Source organism: Akebia trifoliata, chromosome 4 (assembly GCF_017979445.1).
Source record: "Akebia trifoliata isolate Shusen 1 chromosome 4, ASM1797944v1, whole genome shotgun sequence".
NCBI lineage: Eukaryota > Viridiplantae > Streptophyta > Magnoliopsida > Ranunculales > Lardizabalaceae > Akebia > Akebia trifoliata.
Genome location: NC_141378.1, coordinates 2,456,983 through 2,479,595, shown reverse-complemented (window position 1 = coordinate 2,479,595; position 22,613 = coordinate 2,456,983). Strand labels below are relative to the sequence as shown.

Here is a 22,613-nt window from a genome sequence, read left to right as displayed (position 1 = left end):
GGACTCTTTTAGTATTGGCTGGCATATAATGTCACTTGAAAAAAGTTTTGATGTAGCCATGGTTGACCAAAATGCTCTTATTAGTCATTAGAAGGTGGCATCACCTAACTCATATGTACCAAAAGACGTATATATAATTTAAAACATTGGTTAAAGGATTTTTGAATATTACATAGTGAAAAAGATATTATTGTAATTTTGAAAATTAACCAACTGATGATCGTAAGGTAGAAGCTTAATGCAATTTTCTCGAGATTTGACTTAAATTACCCTCATTATATTAATTTCCTTTTACATTTGTTTCCCCTGTGGGTTTCCCTTTTTGGAAGCTATATGCAATTTAATACCACAATTATAGACTACAGACAAGGGCACCGATTTCTGTATAAGTTGACTTATAATCTGAGTTGAAAAAGTTTTGCTGTAGCTATGGATGATCAAAGTCTGATGAACTCGACCCACACACCTATGAATTTTTGACATAAAAATTTTAGATTGGTGATTTCTAGCCATTGGATTCGAACATTTCTTGACATGAGACCTCTGGACAAGTCCATGGTGGGACCAATATTCATGAGTATCAATGGGCCTGAATGCATGTGTCATGTGGCAATTGGGATGGTGAATCACACCTTACACCACCAGTGGTGTAGCAAAGTTTTTCCCACTTAATTTCACTCATTTAATTTGCGCTCATCCAACGGCCAATGTTTCTAATTCTAGATTTTACAAGATTTGTGTTATTTAACGTAATAGAAATCCTCCAAATTCCTTATTCTATATAACGGTAAGTCTCTTTCTCTACTTCATTACAGTCATCCTTATTAGTTAGGATCATCTCTTCAACTTTTATTTTATTTTTGCTGCTCTTGTGATTTTGATTTTCATTGTTGGTCAAGCTAACTTTTACCAATCAATTGGGTTGATCAGACGGCCAGGAAAAGGAAAAGGAGATGGGACCCACTTGGACAACTACCCTGATCATTGTGACAATAATGTTAGTGGTTGTGGCTCACCAAGTCACCCACACTGGTAAGATGTTTTTCTTTCTCAATTGTTTAAGCCCCTTGTTTGCATGTAAAATAAGATACACTAGTATGGGTATGATCCTGTGTTTAACTGTGCATTGAAACTCTCTGCTTTAGACCATCTCAAGAGTCAAAAGCATGTGCATAGAGCCATAGATTTTTTTCTCGGAATACACAATTGCACATGTTTATGAGATGTGCAATTGTATATCCCAAGGAATAAAATATATATACTTCTATGCACATGCTACTTCAAGAGAGTATGTGAGGGGGGAGAGTCAGATTCTCATGATTCTGGGTTTTATTTTTTTTGAAAAGTATAATATATTGACAAAGAAGGAAACAAAATACATGGAGGCCGAGAAAGCCTCCAAAAGAGAAAGAAAGAAAAAAACTTAAGCTACATTAATCACAAAAAGATTGCCATCTAAAAACGAAATCATCAAAAGTTATCCCCGCGAACTGAATGTTCTGTTTAGACCACATGTATAAAAAGCCCAATATCTCCAAGAAGCATGCATGAGAGCTACTAGTCTTATTGTTGAACACTCTGTTATTTCTCTCCTTCCATACCCCCCAAGCAATAGCCGTCGGTAGCATATCCCACAAGATCCGTTTTTTGGTGTGAAAAACATTACTGGTCCATTCTACTAACAAAGAAGAGAACTCACGCGGGGGAACCCAATAAACATGGAAAAGCTCGAGGAAATTTGACCAAATATTATACGCAAAAGAACAGTGAATTTTTCTTTTAGTAAGAAGTGAATTCTTCTTTTTTATTGGTGATTTTCTGACACCCCCCTCTCACATACTCCCCCGTCACAAAACTGTAAATCATTTGTCTCGGGATAAGCAGGATCATAAATCTTTTTCTCGTGTATCCTAAGACAAATAATCTATGATTTTGTGATGGGGCGTATGTCAAAGGGGGGCATACAAAAAGTACTAGAAAAATGCAAAAAAATAAAATAAATTTTTTTTCGGACTTCATATTTGCATCCTCTAGCCTCATTAGCATCTCTGATACAAGATAAGGGATTACTCTGTTAGGTCTTTTGGGGTCTAGATCAAGCTTGGCCCATATGCCACGATGGATACTGTATAGGTAATATTGGTGGGCTGAAAACTGTTGCAGGTGGTCGAACAATTGGTGTTTGCTATGGGACACAAGGGGATAATCTTCCATCACCAAAAGATGTAATTAACCTTTATAACAAGAGCGGATTCGAATTCGTTAGGTTGTATGAACCGCTGCCGCACGTATTAGATGCATTGAGAAGGTCCCAACTTCCTGTCTCCCTGGGCGTAAGGAACGAAGACGTAGTCAAAATCGCGACAAGCCAATCTGCCGCCAATGATTGGGTTCAAGCTAACATTATCCCATATAAGGATGATGTCTTATTTGGTTGGATTACGGTGGGTAACGAAGTTATCCCTGGAAGCATTGCTGATTATGTTCCTCTAGCCATGGGTCAACTTTTCGACGCTCTTTCCTCAGCTGGATTATTAGGGACGGTTAAGGTTACGACGGTCGTCCCATCCACCGTGCTTAGCGTCTCTTACCCTCCCTCAGCGGGTTCTTTCTCTCCAGAGGTGATCAATGTTATGACCAAAATTTCCGGTTTCTTATTCCACACCGGTGCACCCCTCATGATCAATGTGTACCCATATTTTGCTTACGCTTCCAATCCAAACGACATCTCCTTGGACTATGCATTGTTCAAATCCCAAGCAGCACCAGTTATTGATGGGAGCTTGCAATATTTCAACCTCTTCAGCGCCATGGTAGATGCTTTTCATGCAGCTTTGGAGAAGATAGACTTCTCTGAAGTCAGAATCGCTATAGCGGAAAGTGGTTGGCCAAGTGCAGGTAACGAGCCATATTCGAGTATAGAGAACGCAAAAACCTATAATACCAACCTCATCAATTATGTGCTAGGGAATGGGACTCCAAGAAGGCCAGATCACAGAATGGACACATTTTTGTTTTCCATGTTCAACGAGGACCTCAAACCTGCTGGGGTTGAGCAAAATTTCGGATTGTTTTATCCCAACATGGAACCTGTTTATCCTTTATCGGGATGATTGGGTATTTAAGATCATATGGACTTTGCTTTGTAATGTTTTCTTTTATTGGAAAAGAAATAAAACAATTGAGTGATTGTGAACCTAATAATTTTCAATAATTTTACTTGTGTCCTTTGATCATTTGATTCAAACTGATTAATGGCTTGGTGGTTTCAATGCGATCCCCTAAATCTGCATGTCTGAATTTGCCTTCGATGATTCCACAGATCCTATTAAAAAAATTTCAAAAGCTTAGTCTGGATCCAACCCATTGACACCACTTGTAACCAAGGGTGGAGCTAGTAAGGAGCTGGTGGGAGCAATTCCCCCCCCCCCCCCCCCCCCCCCCCCCCCCAAACAAAAAAAAAAAAAAACTTTGAGACAACCTTATATTTTCAACTAATTACATGTCCCATTTGTCTCCATTCCGTCACCTCTCTCCCCATTTGCCCCCACACCCTCACCTCCCTCTGATTTTTGCCCCCACAAAACTTTTAAACACCCCTATATTTTCAACTAATTGTATGTCCCATTTGTCCCCATTCCCTCACCTCTCTCCCCTTTTACCCCCACACCCCTCCTCCCTCCAATTCCCCCCCTTCAATTTTTTGTTGATGACATTACCTCTTAACAGGGCCTTCTCATGTACCAATTGGAAATGACTTAAATATCTTTTTCTTCAATTTCTAATAAAAAACCTCTGAATTTCTCCTTAAAATCATTCATCTTCAAGTTCTTCAACTATACAACTAACCGTAGTTTGCCCCCACTACAAGAAAATCTTGGTTCCACCCTACTTGTAACTATGGAAGAATACATTAGGAACTGGTATTTAGTAACATAAATAGGATCCATACTCATAGAGATGTGAAGAAAACGAAACATCAAAGAGGACAAAATTGCACAAAACACAAGGATTCATGTGGTTTGGCAATGTGCCTATGTCTACATATCAAATCAAGAACAATCACTAGATTCTCTTTAACTTTTATAGCCCTGGAAATCCCTAGTTATAAAATTGGGAGTTGCTAAAACGTGTTTATCTCCCCAAAATTAGAAAACCCTTAAGAAAATATTACATAATTTCCTTTTTCGTAATTGTAAAAAATTTAATCCATGACGCTGCCTCCTGCACCCCCACAACTCTTCGTACTACCAACAGAATACAAAACATTTACACAACAAGAGATGCAACACTAATGCAGATTGATGAGCAAGAAATGCTATACAAATTGTCCCCTTATATTATACATGAAGATGGAGAAATCAGACAGGATGTGACCCATAGAAATTGATATTTATTGCCTAAAGTAGAGATATGTTACTGGAGTATTATGTAATCAATGTATGCCAATAAATCTTGAAGAAACTTCACAAGATAATGTTAGATATGCGTTAATTAATAAAGGCCAATTATAACCTTAGTTAGAATCAATATTCAAATTGAAGACCCTAAAAGAATGAGAGGAAGATTTTAAAAAAAAAGAAAAGAAAAGAACATGATTGATCATGGAGATAATGAAAGTAGATATAAACGCACTCTCAATTATAGAAGACTTGCTTTAGATATAGTTAAATGGAGGGACGACGATTTGTATAACCAACCTTTATCGAGTTAAATGTTGAACAGTGCGGAAGCGACCTATACTTTAAAAAAAAAAATGAAAATGGAAAAGATCGGAATGCGTTGATGATGAATACTAAAAGTGAAAAAACAAAAATAAAAATGTATACTTTTGAGAGAATCTAGCTGGCTAGGAAGCTCCCAGTAGCAAAACAAATGAAGAAAAGTATGATAGAGATAGTTTTTGGCATGTACAACAAAGGCAAATGACAACACGGTAGTGAGAACATACACATGTTTTGGCAAAAGAGATAGATCTAAAAAATATTGGAAGGACGCACGAAAAAGAGTTCAAGTTGCAGATATTTGTGATAAATGCATAGATAACTATGATGGAATTAATATATTGTGATAAAAGCATATATAATTAACCCTGAAGCACTTCAAAATTTCAAATGTATTTATTTGTACAAAGATATTAAGAAACCCATTCATTCTACATCAAATATGCCATTAAACCAACACCTGGTTTGATCAACATGCACACTTCCACATGAGAGGAAACCCTTTTTTTCATGGTAATTTTGAGGTATCCCTCCAGGTTTTTGTGAATATATGACATACCCTCATTTTTTCAACCCGATGACATAACAGATATACCCCCTTACACGCTCTTGCAAAAATCCTTTTATTTAATTTATTTTTTACAAAAGAAAAACCTTAACTATTTCTTGAGAAACAATTACTAATAAATAAAAAGGTTGAAGAAGATATATAGAATCTTGTGGTTGAAAACGAGTGTTGAATTATTATTTTTTCGGGGTTTTTTTTTTTTTTTGAGGGAGTGGGGGAATCAAGGGTATTTTGATATTAAAAAAAATTATTTCTCTCTCATGGAAGACTGGGGTCACATGGGTATGTCATCGGTCTGGTAACCCTGGGGTATCGTAAAAAATTGAAGCAGAAATCCATGTTGATATTATAAGAATTAATTCAAGATAGAATAGTAGACCAAGTGGTAAGATTCCTATAAATGAAAGTAAATGGAATTTTAGACTAACAAGGATTTCATTGAGAAGAAATCAAATTCAAGACTGAAGGAATTGAAAATAATTAGTACATGATCTAAGTATGTCCTTTGAATCTATGTACACAAAACATAACCAAGAATCCTTCACTACAATTAATTGTAGATTTGGCTTATCACAAGGGGAGAAAGATGCAGCAAACCAATTTGTTATTAAAGCTTCCAATGTCCTCATCTCTAAAGACCCAAAAAAGGCTTTGTAGGCTGAACTGACTGACTTTCCTTAGTGATGAATGAGGTGATGGCAGCAGCAACAGCAACCCTAAACTTAGGATCAGAAGCAATCGCGCTCGCGTTTTCCTCTAACGACTTATTTTCTTCGACGTTCCATTCCATCTTATTCATTCCTTGAGTTTTGATGATTTGGGCAAGATCTAAATCACCCATGTTTACATTTGTACCATTGATATGGTAGCTTGAGTTGCTAGGAACCCAAGGATAATTTATTTGTGACAATGAATGTGAAGAGCTAGGAATGGTGAATTGTTGTTGTGGACCATATACATTGTTGGTGAGATCAAGAACAAGTCCTTTGGAAGGGTCATTAAGGTCGAAGTTATTGTGGATGGATGATGATGAAGAGAGAGTTGAGTAGTTTATTAAGTGAGGATTTAGAATTGGATTACTCGAATTTGCTCCAAATGCTGTCGAAGCCATTGCTGTCGCTCCAACAGGTAGCGGATGGTTGTGTGTACCTTCATAAGTTGTTATTAGTATTGACATGTCGTCGAGGCACCTTTGTACCTATTCATAACAGCAACAAGATGGATAATGAGATCTTGATTGATTGATCGATCACTCTGAATCACTTACATTAGATACTTTAATTGACTGCAATTACTAACAAGAAACCTCAAATAAAGCCTTAACCCAAAGATTTGGAGTTTGGAACATCTCTCTGACCTCCCAAACCCTAAATTCCTATCTTTCCGAGTAATGGAGATAAGTACTTTGAGATGATAATTGATAAGTTAGGTCCATTTTAATAACTTATCTCTATCATCCCCATGTTATCTCCATGAGATTTATCTCTCTTGTAACCCTAAAATGAGTTACATATATAATATATATGGAAACCCAAAATAACAAAATTGCAGCTAAGATCCCCAATTTGGGTACGAGTGTATAGTACTTTTCTAGTGTGCTGTAAACTCCAAATGATCCATCACCAACTAGATTTAAGGCATCAATTGCAACAATATTGAATAGAAAAAACTAATTGAAATAAAATAAATTAATAAAATGAAAAACTTAATATTGAAATCCAATGCCATCATTAGTATAATTACCTGTTTTCGAACGGGGCATCCAGGGGCAAATGTGCATCGATAATACGCTCTCGGGCAAGGGTTTCCTTTGGATATTTTCTGTCCATATTTCCTCCATTGGCACCCATCATTCATCTACATAATTAAATTTTCAACACTCCATTCTATATATTTACCTCATATCTAATCTCTATAAAATGTTTGTAAAAATTTTCTTATTATAATTTATGTATAGTTGAACTCACATTAGCTTCTTGGCATCTAGCTCTGACTGAGACTCTAGCTTTTCTATTGGGAGGGGATGCAATTTGGCTCGTAATTCCCTCCAATTCGCTCTTATATAACTTGTTTTCTGTTTGAACTGCTGTAGTTTTCCTCTCTTCCTTAGATTCTTCTGTTTCATGTTGGTTTACATGAGTTTGTATCCTCAAAGATAATCCTAGTCCGGCAGGTTCTCGAACTTCAACGCCTTGAGATGACCCCAACGGAAGTATCTGATTCATAATGTCTAGGGTTTTGGGTATTTTCTTTGATCTTTGATCATCGCCATGGCCATTGAGAGAGAGAAAGATCTCGGGATCCTAGATCAAATAAAATAAAAAAGATCAATTGATAAGTAAAGATAATAGGCAACGAAACTAATCTAAATGCAATGAAAGTTTTACCTTTTTTGTATCATTTTGTTGGATGACTGCTAATTTCATTTGGAGATCATAGTAATCTTTCATGGTTTGCTCAACCACCTTCCTTAAAGCTTTGTTTTCTTCTTTCATTCGATTCATCTCCACCTGTAAAACAGATAACTAATACAAAGTAGTACTTAGTAGCAAGCGTTTGACTAACTGAAATCCATACATGTATGATTAACGTAAGATCTAAAATCTCGTCTAAAGTCAAAGTTTCGATATTTAAGAGAAAATCAATCGAAACATTCCAAGACAATCCAAAACATTGAGTGCTTTATGATCAATTATTCATTTTGATATAAATCGAACAAAACGCTACCAAACTTTAAACCATGTGTGTATATATGTTGGAGATGATATATGGATTGATAGAGATACATTAAAGAATACATAATCAAAGTGGTATTTAATCTTAAACGATAGCGAGCTCCCTAGCTACTAACACAAATCCATACATGTATCTATATATGGAGAGAGAGAGAGAGAGAGATGGGTTGTTAGTGTACCTCTTGAATCTTAAAATTTTGTTGGAAGGAATTCTCTAGTGATGCATCATCTTCATCTTCTTTTAGATCATTTTGGTGTTCTTCTTCTTCTTCTTCTTCTTCATCAACTTGGTGTTCTTCACCAAGTCTCCTTTCTTCTTGGCCTTCTATCTTCAGAGACAGATCCATCTCCATTGTCTCCGTTCAAGACAAGCTCTCTCTCTCTCTCTCTGCTCCTATAAATGCTGCTTTTGAGGCACCAAAGTCAATTCCCTGATATATAAGACGTATAATTAGACACAAACGGATGCATCAAAGTCTTGACTTCAATGAAGTATTAAAAAATCGAAATATTAAAAAAGATCCTTCAAGATAGAACTAGTTGATTGCGTTTGTGTCCAACAACCAATAAGATGGTATCATGTGGGAAGAGAATCCGGGCTCTGCTGACTCAATTTTTCATATTTAGTTTAGAGTGTGCTCGAGTGACCTCAAGATTCGACCTCACAACACACATCTTGACATGAAAGTGGATATGAACCATATATACTTTTTATTCGTATCTCGAGAAAAATATTTATGATTTCTCTTGCACTTTCACATCAAGATGTGCGGTACGAGGTCACTTAGTCATTATTCATTTTGTTAAAGTAAAAGGACAAAAGTTTAGGAAAAAAAATGGACAACCAATTGCCTATGTCTGATTTGAGACGCCATCACAAAGCTCCCTAATACCTGTTTACATTAATAGAAAATTACCGTAATACCCATTATAGAAATCTGTTTTCTCGGATTCAAAATCTTGTTTCGTTATCAGTGTTTGAAAATTTGATTTTACAAATCAAAATAAAAATTAAAATCTCATTTAGCAATCATTATTTATGAAAATTGATCTTATGAAAAAAAAATCGCTTAATTAAGCATATTAACATTGAAAATGAAAGTAAAAAAATATTTATCATTGAGATTCCAGACCATAGATTTGTAATTTGAATATCAAATGAGGTTGAAGATAGGGGACATTTAAGTCATTTTCTTTTAATTTAAAAAAAATTTCTAAAAAATATGTATAAACTAATCAAAAAGTTATAATGATTTTATAATAATAATTATTATTATTATTATTATTCACTTCATTTCATTGACATAATAATATGCCATTAAAACTTAGTTTATAGGATTATTTTGGTCATTTGAGACCCGTTAGGGTTATTGATGAGAGGATAGTAAATTGATCACAAGATTTACTGTGATTATCACGATTCTAACATGGATATGCATACATAATCGTAGATAATTTTTATTCATATCACGAAAAAATACATTTATGATTATGTGCACATCCCACGTCTGATTCGTGAGAATGGTAATAAATACTTTTTTATCATATCAGCATTTTTCAATGATAAAAAAAATAAAAAAATAAAAAATCGAATCTTAGTATCACCTCATCTGATGGAATACGCACCCCGTACGAAATCCCATGATAACGAGAGCTTTGGGATGAGAATTTAAAAATGTCAACTGGAGAACACCTCAACCCCTATACTCTTTATGATTAGAGCCTATTTAAATAATTATTATCTTTAGACTCTACGCCGATCCCAAGGTTCACCTAATTTTACCATTCCATACTTTAGTTATACTTTATTTTAAATTAGAGATATTCTATAGTCACACTAACTTTTACTAACAACACACCAATTTCACATGTAAAAAAGATATTTATGAAAATATGCACAATTTTTGTTCTAATTATAGTTTCGATGCATTTTTCATTTTATTTACAAAAACATACACGTTGTTAGGGCTGTCACTGTTCACTTTTACGCATCTACGAACTTGTAAATTTAAAAATAATGAACTTACGAGTTCTTAGAGGTGTAAAAAAAATGAACAATATACCAAAATCAGAATTTTGTCATAATCATTGCACGATTTGAAGATTCGTCCTCTATAAATCATCATGAAATTAACACAAATGTTATATTGTTGTTAGTAAAAGTTGGTGTGGCGATATAAATTCTCTTTAATTATATTTTTAAAATTCGATGAGTCAACTTGAAACTTAGTCGATGACTCGATTGGGATAGAACTACCTTGTTGTGTGAAGGAGTAGTATATTCAATTGTTTGAAGTGATTATCTCTCAAGATTCTTGGAGAGAAAACAAGTCGACCTGCAAATCTTCTTTCAAAACTTGGGAATTTCTTATTAATAAAGGCCGAGTCCCATTAAAGTTCGACTTATTGATCATATAAAAAAAAATAGAAATTACTCCATTTAACATCTTTTCTTGTGGTTGACATAATAATTATTGACTAGATTTGGATGAAAGTTAAAATCCCATCATTTGTTACATCCATTAATGGGGGGTGAAAAGCATCTTATCACTCTCACCAAATATCTGGTTCTGGAAGGCTCTTAAGTCTTAATACACCAAGTTTTGGCTCATGGGCCAAAGAAATCTTGTATCATATATATAATTTAAAATACAAAATCCAACCATAGAGATTTATCCTAGAGATTCTAATTAACCTCGGAAGATGGATTATATCTTGATGACCATTGATTTGTGTTCTAACGGTTTATATGTGTGTGAGAGAGAGAGAGACGTGGAGAGCTAGCGTAGCCGCAGCCACAGATTCCGTTGGGGAAGGTTACACGTACTAATAAACAGAAAATGAGGGGAAAATGGTAGATGAGGAGTATGTACGCCTTGTGGTATGGTTCCTCTGATGCATGGGAATCATCTGGAACCATCAAACGCCTAGAAATAATATATATGGGAAGCGTTTGGAGACCCGTATTAGAGTCTAACATTGTGTTAAATATTTTTGAAAATATAGGTTAAAATTTTCAGAATGGATTGATTTTTGGCAGATTTATCAAAATATGCATAACATTTCGAATATTTATCAAAACAGTACACTGTAGCAATTAATTCCGAAAATAGTAAATTTACCATTTTCGGAATTAATTTTTTTTATCAAAATGGTAAAAACAGTAAAATGTATTTTTTTTATACTGAAAATACCCTTTTTTTATTTTTTGACTGAAATTACGAAAATAAAATTGATTTTGGTAAAAAAAAAAGTATAAATACATATGATTATTGGATTACCGAAAGAGAGTGAATCTTTTTAGTTAGATTTTCATTTTTTTTTAAGGTTAAAATTGTAAATATATATGTAAAACAAAAAAAGGGTATTTTCAGTAAAAAAAAATATATACTTTACTATTTTTACCGTTTTGGTAAAAAATATTAATTCCGAAAACAGTAAATTTACCATTTTCGAAATTAATTGCTACAGTGTACCGTTTTGGTAAATTATTCTTGATTTTTTGTGAGGATAATCTCTATGGTGAAGAGATCATGCTCACCAAAAATCATCTTATTCCGAGACTTCTAACCCTAGTTTACATAGGACCTTGATGACCATTGTTGAGGTGATTTTTTCTTCGATCACAAAAACCTCAAGATCATTAACAGAATGCGTCCAAATCCCTTTGTCATCACCATGCGGTCCTCTTTACTTATGTATATTATCATCAATCTAGGGGACATACGATTATCCATATCCTAGGTTCAAGATGTCAATCTCATTTCTAGAAAATTGTCTTATGTGAGAAGGTTTTCTTATCCGGGCAATGAATTCTCACAAGGTAAATATATATATCCATATTCGACGGTTTAAGGCTGTCGAATTTCATAAAATTCAACAGACTAAAGCGTCAAAATTTTTATTGTTGAACGTTTATTTTTATTTATGTTTCGACGAGCCGAAATTATCAAATTAATGGAGGATGAGAGAAATTTGATGACTTTCGAATATATGGAACATAAAAAAATTTAATAGCCCTAAAACATCAAAATTCAATTTCTAAAATTTGTGAGGCCTTCACGTAGTATCTATCTCATCCAATAAGATGGGTCTTCCTAGCAAATAGGACTAACAATTGATTGTACAGTCTAAAGGTACCACCATCTTTTGCAATGTCCAAAAGACTACAAGTGAGACTAGAGTTTATATCTTGTAATGCATATCTCGAGGTAATACATACATGTGGCAACATGATAATTATGGGAATGATGAATGGACCCAATATATTGTCCTCAAAGCTTTGGTTCTTCTTTCATTAATTATTAGATCATCAAAAATATAAATTTAATGTTAGTCAAATAATGGGAAGGTCACAATAACATGGTTAAGGTCTACTCTATTAAACTATATCTATGACGTATATTTAGGTCATCGAGGTGTAATCTCTTGTTGGAATTAGAAAAAACAAATGAGATTTGACATTGGTTCCTTCAATTACCCTTCTTAGACCTTCATCATCTATGATGCACACATATGTCATGATTTTGAAAATGGTCCGAGACAGAGGTAATTCACCCCAAGTCATCTCGATATAGTTTAAGTTGATAAATTAAACGAAATAATGAGATGTCATGAACGAGTCTTGGCCTTCTTCCTTTTCTTTCTTTTCGTCTTCAAGACTATTCCTCTTCTTTCTTTTTGTCTTTTTGATTGATAACAAAGCAATTCATCCGAGAGACTTCTCATGAACAAGATGAGATGAAAACAGTGACTTATGACTATACAATTTCATTTTTAACCTTATCTCAATGAGACCATTATCTAAACAAACCACCAACATTGAAAATCCATGGTCACAGTTTTCGGCACACAAGACTTTGTGAAGTTTAATGTGGCTATCTCACGTGCAAGGTCAGGTCACCACATAGTGTTTTAAGGCAACAAAGAATTGAGGACCCAGTATATCATCATCATCATGAATCAGATCTTGTCATTGAACTTCAAATAGATCCAATCAGGGATATTAATGTATACTGCAATCAAAAATAATTATCCTACTTCTGTGTAAATCTTGTTTAGCACTGAAACAAGAACATAAAAAGGTTTTAATTCTCAATTGGATTTTTGTTTTTCTTTCCAGAGCAAACTAACCTTCAATGCACCCATATTTTGGCTAGAAACAATTGTTATTTTGTTTTTTGGGTTTGAGTTGCTATTACAAGTTTTGATTAAATTAGAGATACCCCTATCATGTATAACACTGAGGTTTCATAGTTCTGTTACTTGTGACTGACCTACAAGGTAATGGGTAATACATAAATTATGAAGGTCATGATCTTGTTAATAGTGACTGACCTACAAGTTAGCAGGTTATACGTAAGTTAGGAATTGAAATTTTGTTATTTTTGGGAGATCAGTTTATTTCCAGAATAAACATAAACTCAAAAAACAAAAAAATGATTCTCTTCTCAGAAAGGCATTAACACCATAAGCATCTTTTCCAAATTGGGCTTTCTCCAGAAAAAGAAAACAAAAGACAGGCAAAAAAAAACCAGATTTCTCATACTCTGCAAGATTCTTTGCTTCCCATATTGCAGCCCAAAATTAGCCCATTTCCTACATTCATCTCTTTCCGACAACAGAAAATCTCGGAGCATTCAAAGCACAGCAAATCATTAAGCTTCACGGATGACTGTAGGACCTGTAACTTAACGCACTTTATTTTAGGCATATGGGAAGATTACAGGCATCCCACCTGCTGTCCTGTCTCCTCCTTTGACACCCACTCGGCCTGTCGGCTTTCCATCTCAATCTCAATTAGAAACTTTGGGAAAGAAAAAAAGAACAAAGAAAAAACGGCAACTAACCCTTTGCCAGCAAAATATGAACATCCAGTATGTAAAAAAGTAATTGAAAGTCATGCATTTGGTTTGGTGTCCGGCGAATTTGGTCCAGAAGAAGCATTGCCCACACTGCCCACATGAGAGTTAAGTAGCAATTGGAGCTTTGGCTGCAGCATCCCTTCACATGGTTTCGAAGTTGGCTTCAATTTCAAGTGCTGCACATGCAAATAAATGCAGCCAACGTAAGATAGAAATTTCTCACTAGTGTAATTTATTGTGTATGAATATTGAGAAAAACAATTTTTTTTTTTTTTTGGAAAATTAATTTCTCAACCAAAAAAATAATGATCACACGAAGATAGATTTCCTGATAAAAACGTTTGCCAGTGTTTGATTGCACATAACAATAGCAAAATGTCAAAAGTCAGATGGAACTTAGTTTTGGGGGTATGGGGATGTGATCTCGAGAAAGAAAACATTTGTTGTTATCCAACAATGACAAATAATCTCTCTCATTGGTCATCATTCGGAAATTGTTTTCTCCAAGGAAAATGAGCAATCAAACACATGCCAAATTGCATTTTCCAGCAGACTTAATCACACAGATCATACACACTTACTGAGTATACGAAAGATGTCAGGCAATTCTGATAGAAATTGCTAGAACTATGGAGGGAGCAGGATTGGATACCTCGTAAAAGGAACTGATTTCCTCCTCAGTAAGGCCTTCCTCTTCTCCTGCATTTTCCTCCCACCCAAGCGATCGAAGAAAGGCGGCCTCTTCCTCATCCGGATAAAGAATTGTGCCGGAGCTCAACTGCTTCTCTACATTGTTTGGAGATCCCTGAAAGTCTTCAAAGACACTGCCATTGCTGGCTATGTCACCTCCATTCTCAGTTGACCAGCCCAGAGTAGATGGATCTAACACAGGGGTATAGCTACCCTGACTAACAGTAGCATTAGTAACCTCAGCAGTCAGTTCATCCGTCTTCTTCAAGACAGTTGATGCCACAGCAGAGCTTGGATCTGGACCAGCAGAAGTAAAGTTCACAGAATTTTTCTTCCTCATGAGATTGAAGAAATCATTGCGGCTCTGGACTTGAGACCTCTTTTCCATGGAGGATGTGAGGGTACCAGGCAGAGCAGATGCCTTACGCTCAGCCACAGCATGTTTTGGGTTGTTCGGGTTCCTTATAGGAGCAAATGCAGCCGATGGAGTAAGCGGTTTGTTCACGGATCTGCCAGCATTTGTCAGATTCAAGCTATCCTTGGTGGTTGGTGAATTGTCATTCTCTCGTGCTCCTTTGAGGACAAGCTTGACACCATGAGATGTCTTTGCAACATCAGATTTGACCGGTCCACCACGTAGAGCTTGATTGACAGGGTGTAATGATGAGAGCTGTTGCTGCCCAGTCTTGTTAGCTACAGCTGTCTCACTTCTGGCTGCAGCTTTGGGTTTCTGTTTCTCCGAATTCATAGCCTGGAAAAATATTGGAGTACCATTGGACATTACAACAATTATTTTTTTGGCAAGGGAAAATAGATGGTCAAAATTTCCATAAATTATTAATAACTCCAACCAGCATTTCTCTTCATGACCAAATATAAATATAAATATATAAAGGAATAATCAAAGCACTGCAATCCAGAAAAGTAAAGCTAAATTATCAATAATAAACGCATTTCTGTTAGTAATATTAATAATGACATTTGGATGGGCATTAATTGAAAAAAAAAATGTTGCTCAGCTAGTAGGAGACTGAATTACAGAATCATGCAAGGGTTCCAATTGCCTGGTTCAGATCACAATTATCACAAGTTTTTGAACTTGATTCACAAAAACTACACAACCAGAGACTAAAGATTTCTTTAACCCAAATAGTATCTTGTTTTGTGATAAGACAAGGCAACCATTCTAGGAGATATAAAAATGACAACATAAGACCCGAATCCAGTTAGACTTGAGGTCATAACACATTTCAATGATCATAAAGTCAGAAAGACAAAACCACTAACATTTTTCCAGAATTAGTAAAAATCACAATATCAGCCGAAATGTTATGGTTTTTGTCAAAAATCTTGGAGAAAGGTAGGATTCTAATTCAACAGGGAAGCTCTGCCCAAATTTTCCAGCCAAAAACAACAGTGTTAGCAAGGTTGCCACCATCACGTACATTTTCTCATTAGTAACTCAATAGATGCAGACAATCTAAATGATCTCCAGCAACCCTGGAATATAAACAAATATAGATTAATACTCCAACCAGGTTGGTGGTCACCTTAACCCCAACTAGCGACAGGTTGGTATGTATATCTCAAGTTTCACAGTGATCACAGTCAAAACAGTACAAGAGAGGGAGAGTAGAATATTATCAGGAAACAGTATAGAAAATGGGTTCTCTTTCTTTTCTTTTCTTTTCTTGCCTCTTAAGCAAATTTCACTCAAGTTCTTTGATCTGCTGTTGTTTGAATGCCACAATATTCATCTGGTTAATGCTCTCAATGGTATATCGATCATTTGCTATCCTTTAGGCTACCTATGTGTTGCTTATAAACCTAAGTACAAGACGACTTATTCATACTACCTTTTTTTTCTCTTTTGATAAGATCATTTATACTACTTTTTTGCAGGTCTGTTTCTTCTATCCTTTCTCTTTAATCATCTGATAAATCCATCCATTTCTAAACCCAATATATGAAAACTTGATAGCTAATTGAATAACTAGACCAGTTTCCACTAGTCAAACCAGCTGGTACCTTAGTTTTCACAAAAAAAAAAATTGATAAATAGTTTTCAAACAATTTCTCATGCTACTGCTTATGAATAAGTAATTAAGCATTCTCCTCGGTGGTCTTCAAAGGTGTTACTAAAATCATGATGTTAGTGCTCACCCCCCGACCTCGACATAGATTACTCAAACACAGAAATAGAAATGATACAAAAAAACATAAGACAGAAAGAAAAAAATAAATAAATAATTTGTGTCTATAAAATCGAGTTCTTAAAAAATTTAGAAACTCTTAAAGCTTTAAATTAAAACAATCGCATTCATAATCCCCTGAAACAGTAATCAGATCATAAACATAGCACCACCATATCAGGAAACTCTTCTCGTGCTGCATTTCTGAATAATAAATATGTTCACTATTAAGAAAATGACAATAAAATTCCCTTAGAAGGTTAATGATGACACTGATGTATTTATATTTAAGTTAAGGAAGATAAGACCAAATCAGCGGTAGCTAAGATTCCATACCCAATTCTATAAAACTCCTAGCACCACATGGCAAGCCTGAGTAGTAATTCAAATGTTCAATATCCAGAACATACAAATACTGGAAGAAGAAGGGCTAGCAACAACATCAGGAAATCCTTTGATTCAAGATCCAGATACTATTAAATTCCTATGAAACATGACATTAATAAATTGCATTCACAAAAATATTTTTCACTGTTTTGCATATTTTCTGCCTCCAAGATGGGAAGACCCATTTCTATTACCAATATATTGCCTCTTATGCGATAAACATGCCCAAATCTTTTTAAGACCTTCGACATAAAGTATAATGTTAATATATCTTTTTCTGGGCGGGCAGGATAAACCCAAAAGAAGGATAAATCAATGACGCCTACAACATGAACTCATCAAACTGAATATGTGAAATCAATGTAAACTTGATGAATGAAAGCATTAAATATCTCTCCAAAATACAAAATGGGAAAAAACAGTTAAAACATCTATTTAATAAAACACAATTGTGGACCCTACGCTCTCTCTCTCTCTCTCTCCCCCCCCCCCCCCAACACACACACACAGATGGGTTGGGATTTAATTGCCCTACAAATCTTGACGAAACTTTTCTTTACTGTCTTCCCTCTTCTTTTCCTTTCCAAGGATGCCCTTCCAACGTTATTCTCTTTCCTCTTCCACCTCCCTATCTTAGAATACCCCTCCAACTTTATTGTCTTCCTCTCCTACCTCCCTTTCCAAGAATGCACCGCTAACTTTATTGTCTTTCCTCTCCTACTTCCCTTTCCAAGAATGCACCTCTAACTTTATTGTATTTCCTTTCCTACCTCCCTTTCCAAGAATACCCCTCCAACTTTATTGTCTCTCCTCCACTATCCCTTTTCCCATAATAACCCCCAAACTTTATTATCTTTCATCTTCTACCCCCTTCAACCCAAAGAGGTAACCATGCCGTAGGCACGGGCAAATTCTAGTACATTGGAAGACAAAACAAAACAAAGAGAAAAGAAGACAGGCTGGTGCCCCAGCAAAAATGTTTTAAAGGAAGCCACATATGTTGGAGTAGAGAGGAAACATGAACAGAAAATTTTCTACAATCAGACAACTCCAACATCCGATAATAAAAGTAGTTGCAAGACAAACTAATTTTTTTTTTTTTTGGCTAAATGCAAGACAAACTAAATTGAAGATTAAAGAAAATTTGATTTTAGAGGTTCAATGTAGAAAATTATTAGATGACAGTCATCTTGTTAAGTTTACATTCAATGATGTCATTTATTATAGGACAGCTATCGTTAATTAACTTAAGCGTACATTCACTTAACCAAAATAGGACAGCTATCTGTAAAACAGCCACAAGAGTACTGCAAAATCAATGGGAACAAAACAGCAATTATTTATAAGGCCTTATGACTGATTGGAACTGCTAGTTCCTTCGTGGTCATTGACCATCTTTACGAAAGAAAAGCGCCTGCTTCTTACACCTGAGAGGCAACCCCTCATGAGAGGAGGTGATTGTGGCTTAAATGACACTTATTTCATAAAGTATGTTTCTTCCGAGCAGCAACAATAATGACAATGCATGGTCTGGAATGCTGTCTACTCATGCCCTATAGAATGCATTTATTGCGTAAGCAGTCATTTCTTTCAGTAGCCTTATATGATTATACCAGGATACTTCCCATCCCCGTGCCCCTACAACCAGTCATACTCAACAGTACACATTTGTTAAACCATTGCAATGAAACAGTGATTCAAATGCCTACTAACAGTTGAAATAAGCATATAATCTGAAATTATATGTCAAAAGATCGACAACTAGAATACATATGAAACCCCATCATGTGTTAGTAAGTTATAATTAATACAACAATAAACTCTTAAGTAATTGCTCAAACAGAACTTTAGTTCAATGTGCTGCACTCTAAGACAAACAAAAAAAAAAGATCGAAAAAAAAGAAAGACACATTAGTTTAACAGAACTACATGCTTAAGGTACCAACTAGGTAAGTTGATAAAGTTGGAGTGGTAATACCCAGACATGGGATCAGAACCCCGCCTTCACTCTTGTACCTATGAAAAAAACGAACTACATGCTTAAGAGTTTAGATGTTTCCCCAAGCCTGTTTTCTTATTAATTAACAGATTTAACCCACCAACTATGTGTTCATGCAACCCAAAAAAAAGAAGAGGGGGTGGAATCAGGATCAAGTGCAGTGTACCGTTACTATAGAAATGGAACGGTGTCTATGTGGCATGTTTTGGTGGGAATTTAAAAAACACCGGACTCCTAACCAAGCCGCTTTCTACATGGCAAGCAGCCCGACATGTTTAATCTCAAAATGTGTCACGTAGACACCGTATGTTGTTATAGGAACAGTACACAACTCTAGATTGCAACTCAAAAAAGAAGTATTACACAACTACAAAATTTGTCCATTGATTAAACACCAAATTTATTAATGCTTTATTTTGTCACACAACCATATCTAAAACAATGTGCTTCAAATCTTACAACCCATTCGAAAACTGCAAAATTCCTTCTTTGGTTTTTCAACATTTATTATTGCATATACTTATCAAAAGAATGAAAAATATTTGTGACATGCAACTTTAAAATATTACCCAACAAAATAAACAAATGTTAGAAACCACATCTCAATATAATTATCCAACTGAAAGATTCCAATAACGAATGGCAAAGTTGAATAGAAAGCTCCTAAAAGATATAAATACGGGAAGAAACAGTTCTTACAGAGGTCTTAGGCATCGAAGGCGTCATGGGTATTAATTGCCGAGATTGTTTAATTGCCAATTCCTCGAGCCTTTGAGTCTCAACGGATAACTGCAACCAAAAAATAGAGGATGCCATAGTCAACAAAACAACTCAAACATAAACGTAAATAAAATGAGCAACAGCTCAGTTACCTGGGGAGTAGTACGAGCACGTGAAGGGGCTTGTGCCAACGTTTCAGCCATATTAAGACCAGTTGTCGTGCTAGAAGCCAAAGAGGACAAACTCCCTGGGGCATTCCCCATGCTATTGCTTCCAATTATTACGGGCACCTCAACCAAAGCTGAGGTCCAGCCATTACCCCCGATCGTCGCTGATGAACCTATGGGCAAGCTCTGAACAGCGGTGCTCAAACGAGGAGATGATATTCCTACCATATCAGAAACACGTTGTTTTTCTTCGGCTCCAAGAGAAGGAAAATCTCTTTCAAATGCAGCCTTATGAACGCGGCTAATGTTACTGCCCCCGACACTATTACTGTTTGAGTCAGTTACAGCTTTTCCGGGCCATACCTCACTTCGTTTTGTAGGTCTCATCGACTGCGAACGTCTTAACAAATCCTTCTCAACCCTACTAGTGAGGACATTGGCTGATAACCCGGATCTCTTTTTATCATGAAAATCAATGGGATCCCCCCTCTCCCAATCCCTATCCCGGTGGCTCCTAGAAAAACTACTGTAAGATCGGGACCGGGCAGAAGGATCCTTGTCATGTACCATTGAACCATTACTGCTCGAACTCCTCCGGAAGTAGGACGAAGAGATTCGATCAGAAACGGTGGAACGAGGACTATCACGATCACCAGAGTTCATGGACGATCTGTTTCTTGTTGAAAGCGTTATGTTCCGATCATCTATGACATTAACAACATAACAAGACCATGTAATAATTAATTACAATAAAGATACGGAAATGGATTATGAGAACCAAAACATTGAGGAAAATTAAGTAAATCAATTGTACCCGATTGCAAGGATGACGTTGCGAAATGGTGGGTTGTACTCCCACCACCACTTACACTTCCTGTACTCCTCAACCATTCTGGAACTAATGTAGGCTCACTTCTTTCCATTACCAATGTCGAACATGATCAGATATAAACAAAAGAACAACTTGTACTTGTTTAAACCCCTTCGACCTTTTTACGACAAAATTGGTATGTTTCTGTACAGAAGAATCCAGTCTAACCCTAGTTTTCTTTTTTAATTTCCTTAAACACGAAATCTTTCTTTCTTGCCAAAAAAAAAAAAAATCAGAGCAAATACTACTACTTCTGTCAATGAAATTCAACAAAATTTTAAAACCCTAAGTAGGATTCTTTCCCAGCACTGTACTCTGTACAGTGTACACCATCTAGAATCGCCAAGAATCAAGATTGAAATGCGCCAACTCTAAATCGTTTATGAACCCAAAGGAGCAGACCATCTCAAGAGATGGATTTGTAGCCAAAAAACACACTCAGAAGATCCTAATCTCTGCAACAACTCACCATCAATGGCCCAGAAAAGAACTATCCATCACTTAAAGAACAATGAAGGCTTCTCCATTCTCAGAAACCCTAGAATTATATAGAAAAACCCTAGACGGTTACCAAACCAAATGAACAAAACTGGAAATATAATAATGAGGAGGTATGGAAAGAGAAACAGAAACCTCGAGAAGCGAAATTTCCAAGAAAACTAGGGTTGGAACAGATTATATAGAATCAAAACCAAATCGTAATCAAATCTTAGATCATTAAAGAAAAGATAAGAAGGGAGGAGATAAAGAGGGGCAACTAACCCTACCCTTAGGCGAAAACATGTAGTTTCTGATGCGGCAATCGCAACCGCAAGATCCAATAAGAGAAATCTTCACCGTTCGATTAACCGACTAGTTTTAAACGCTTACCAAGTGTGTTTTAAGAATCAAAATATGAAGAACTTCAAAGGAAAATGAGAGAGAGAGAGAGACTACGATGGACGTTTGTGAGTCTGTGAGAAAGCGAGAGAGAGGTGTCTTTGTTTGTTGTGTTATGTGACAGAGCGATTAAATAGAGAGACGAAGATATAAATCCCTTTGATTGCGCCGCTTGGGAGAAAGATAGAGAGGTGAGCGCGCGAGTGTGTTTAAGAGCGAGAGAGATAGAGAGAGTTTAGATGAATATTTTGTGTTGCTGTGAGAAACAAAACGTATGAAGAGCAGTTTCTTGACTCTTCATCTGCTTCAAAAATAATATGGTAAATTAAAATTTGACCCCTGTAATGTGATATAATTACATTTTGAACCTTTAATATTTTAATAATTTCACTTACATCCCTTACTATTGTGAATTCAGATGTTATTTTATAAATATCATTTTTTCATAGTTTTGAGCATGAACTCATTTTTCATAGCTTTGGTCGACCAGTAGATCGAAGGGGGTAAGTAAACCTCTTAGATAATTATAAGTGAGGTTAGTATAATTAACAAAATATTAAGGGTTGGCATAAAATTATGCCAAATCATAAGGGGTGAAAGTGTAATTTATCTAAAATAATAATAATAATAATAATTTTAGATAATTTAGATATACTTCTTGATTTTGATGAATATTTGAGATACCCCCTGTAACTTCAAATTAATGATATACCCTTTCACTAGACTTCGCAAGTGGACAAGCGAAAAATGACCAATATACCCGAAACCCTTGTTTTTCTTTCTAAATATGCCAATTTTACAGATAAGATAGTTATTT

The 22,613-nt window shown here is 35.5% G+C and overlaps 3 protein-coding genes across 3 annotated transcripts; 1 reads left to right on the top strand and 2 right to left on the bottom strand.

Annotated features, from left to right (window-relative positions):
- The first annotated feature begins 829 nt into the window (after nucleotides 1–829).
- LOC147402914 (glucan endo-1,3-beta-glucosidase-like) lies at nucleotides 830–3,272 on the top strand. Its single transcript, XM_086437613.1, has 2 exons — nucleotides 830–1,032; nucleotides 2,164–3,272. Exons 1-2 carry the CDS (start codon nucleotides 954–956, stop codon nucleotides 3,111–3,113), a joined length of 1,029 nt encoding a protein of 342 aa, XP_086293739.1. The 5' UTR covers nucleotides 830–953; the 3' UTR covers nucleotides 3,114–3,272.
- A 2,487-nt stretch (nucleotides 3,273–5,759) lies between these two features.
- LOC147402913 (WRKY transcription factor 72A-like) lies at nucleotides 5,760–8,440 on the bottom strand. The gene is made up of 5 exons (XM_086437612.1): nucleotides 8,207–8,440; nucleotides 7,680–7,817; nucleotides 7,260–7,595; nucleotides 7,036–7,149; nucleotides 5,760–6,490 (listed from the first exon to the last, which is right to left on the bottom strand). Exons 1-5 carry the CDS (start codon nucleotides 8,378–8,380, stop codon nucleotides 5,924–5,926), a joined length of 1,329 nt encoding a protein of 442 aa, XP_086293738.1. The 5' UTR covers nucleotides 8,381–8,440; the 3' UTR covers nucleotides 5,760–5,923.
- A 5,013-nt stretch (nucleotides 8,441–13,453) lies between these two features.
- LOC147402912 (uncharacterized) lies at nucleotides 13,454–22,061 on the bottom strand. Its single transcript, XM_086438317.1, has 5 exons — nucleotides 20,861–22,061; nucleotides 20,032–20,750; nucleotides 19,859–19,948; nucleotides 14,544–15,332; nucleotides 13,454–14,067 (listed from the first exon to the last, which is right to left on the bottom strand). The coding sequence occupies exons 1-5, from the start codon at nucleotides 20,967–20,969 to the stop codon at nucleotides 13,927–13,929; spliced, it is 1,848 nt and encodes a 615-aa protein (XP_086294443.1). The 5' UTR covers nucleotides 20,970–22,061; the 3' UTR covers nucleotides 13,454–13,926.
- Between the last annotated feature and the right edge of the window lie 552 nt (nucleotides 22,062–22,613).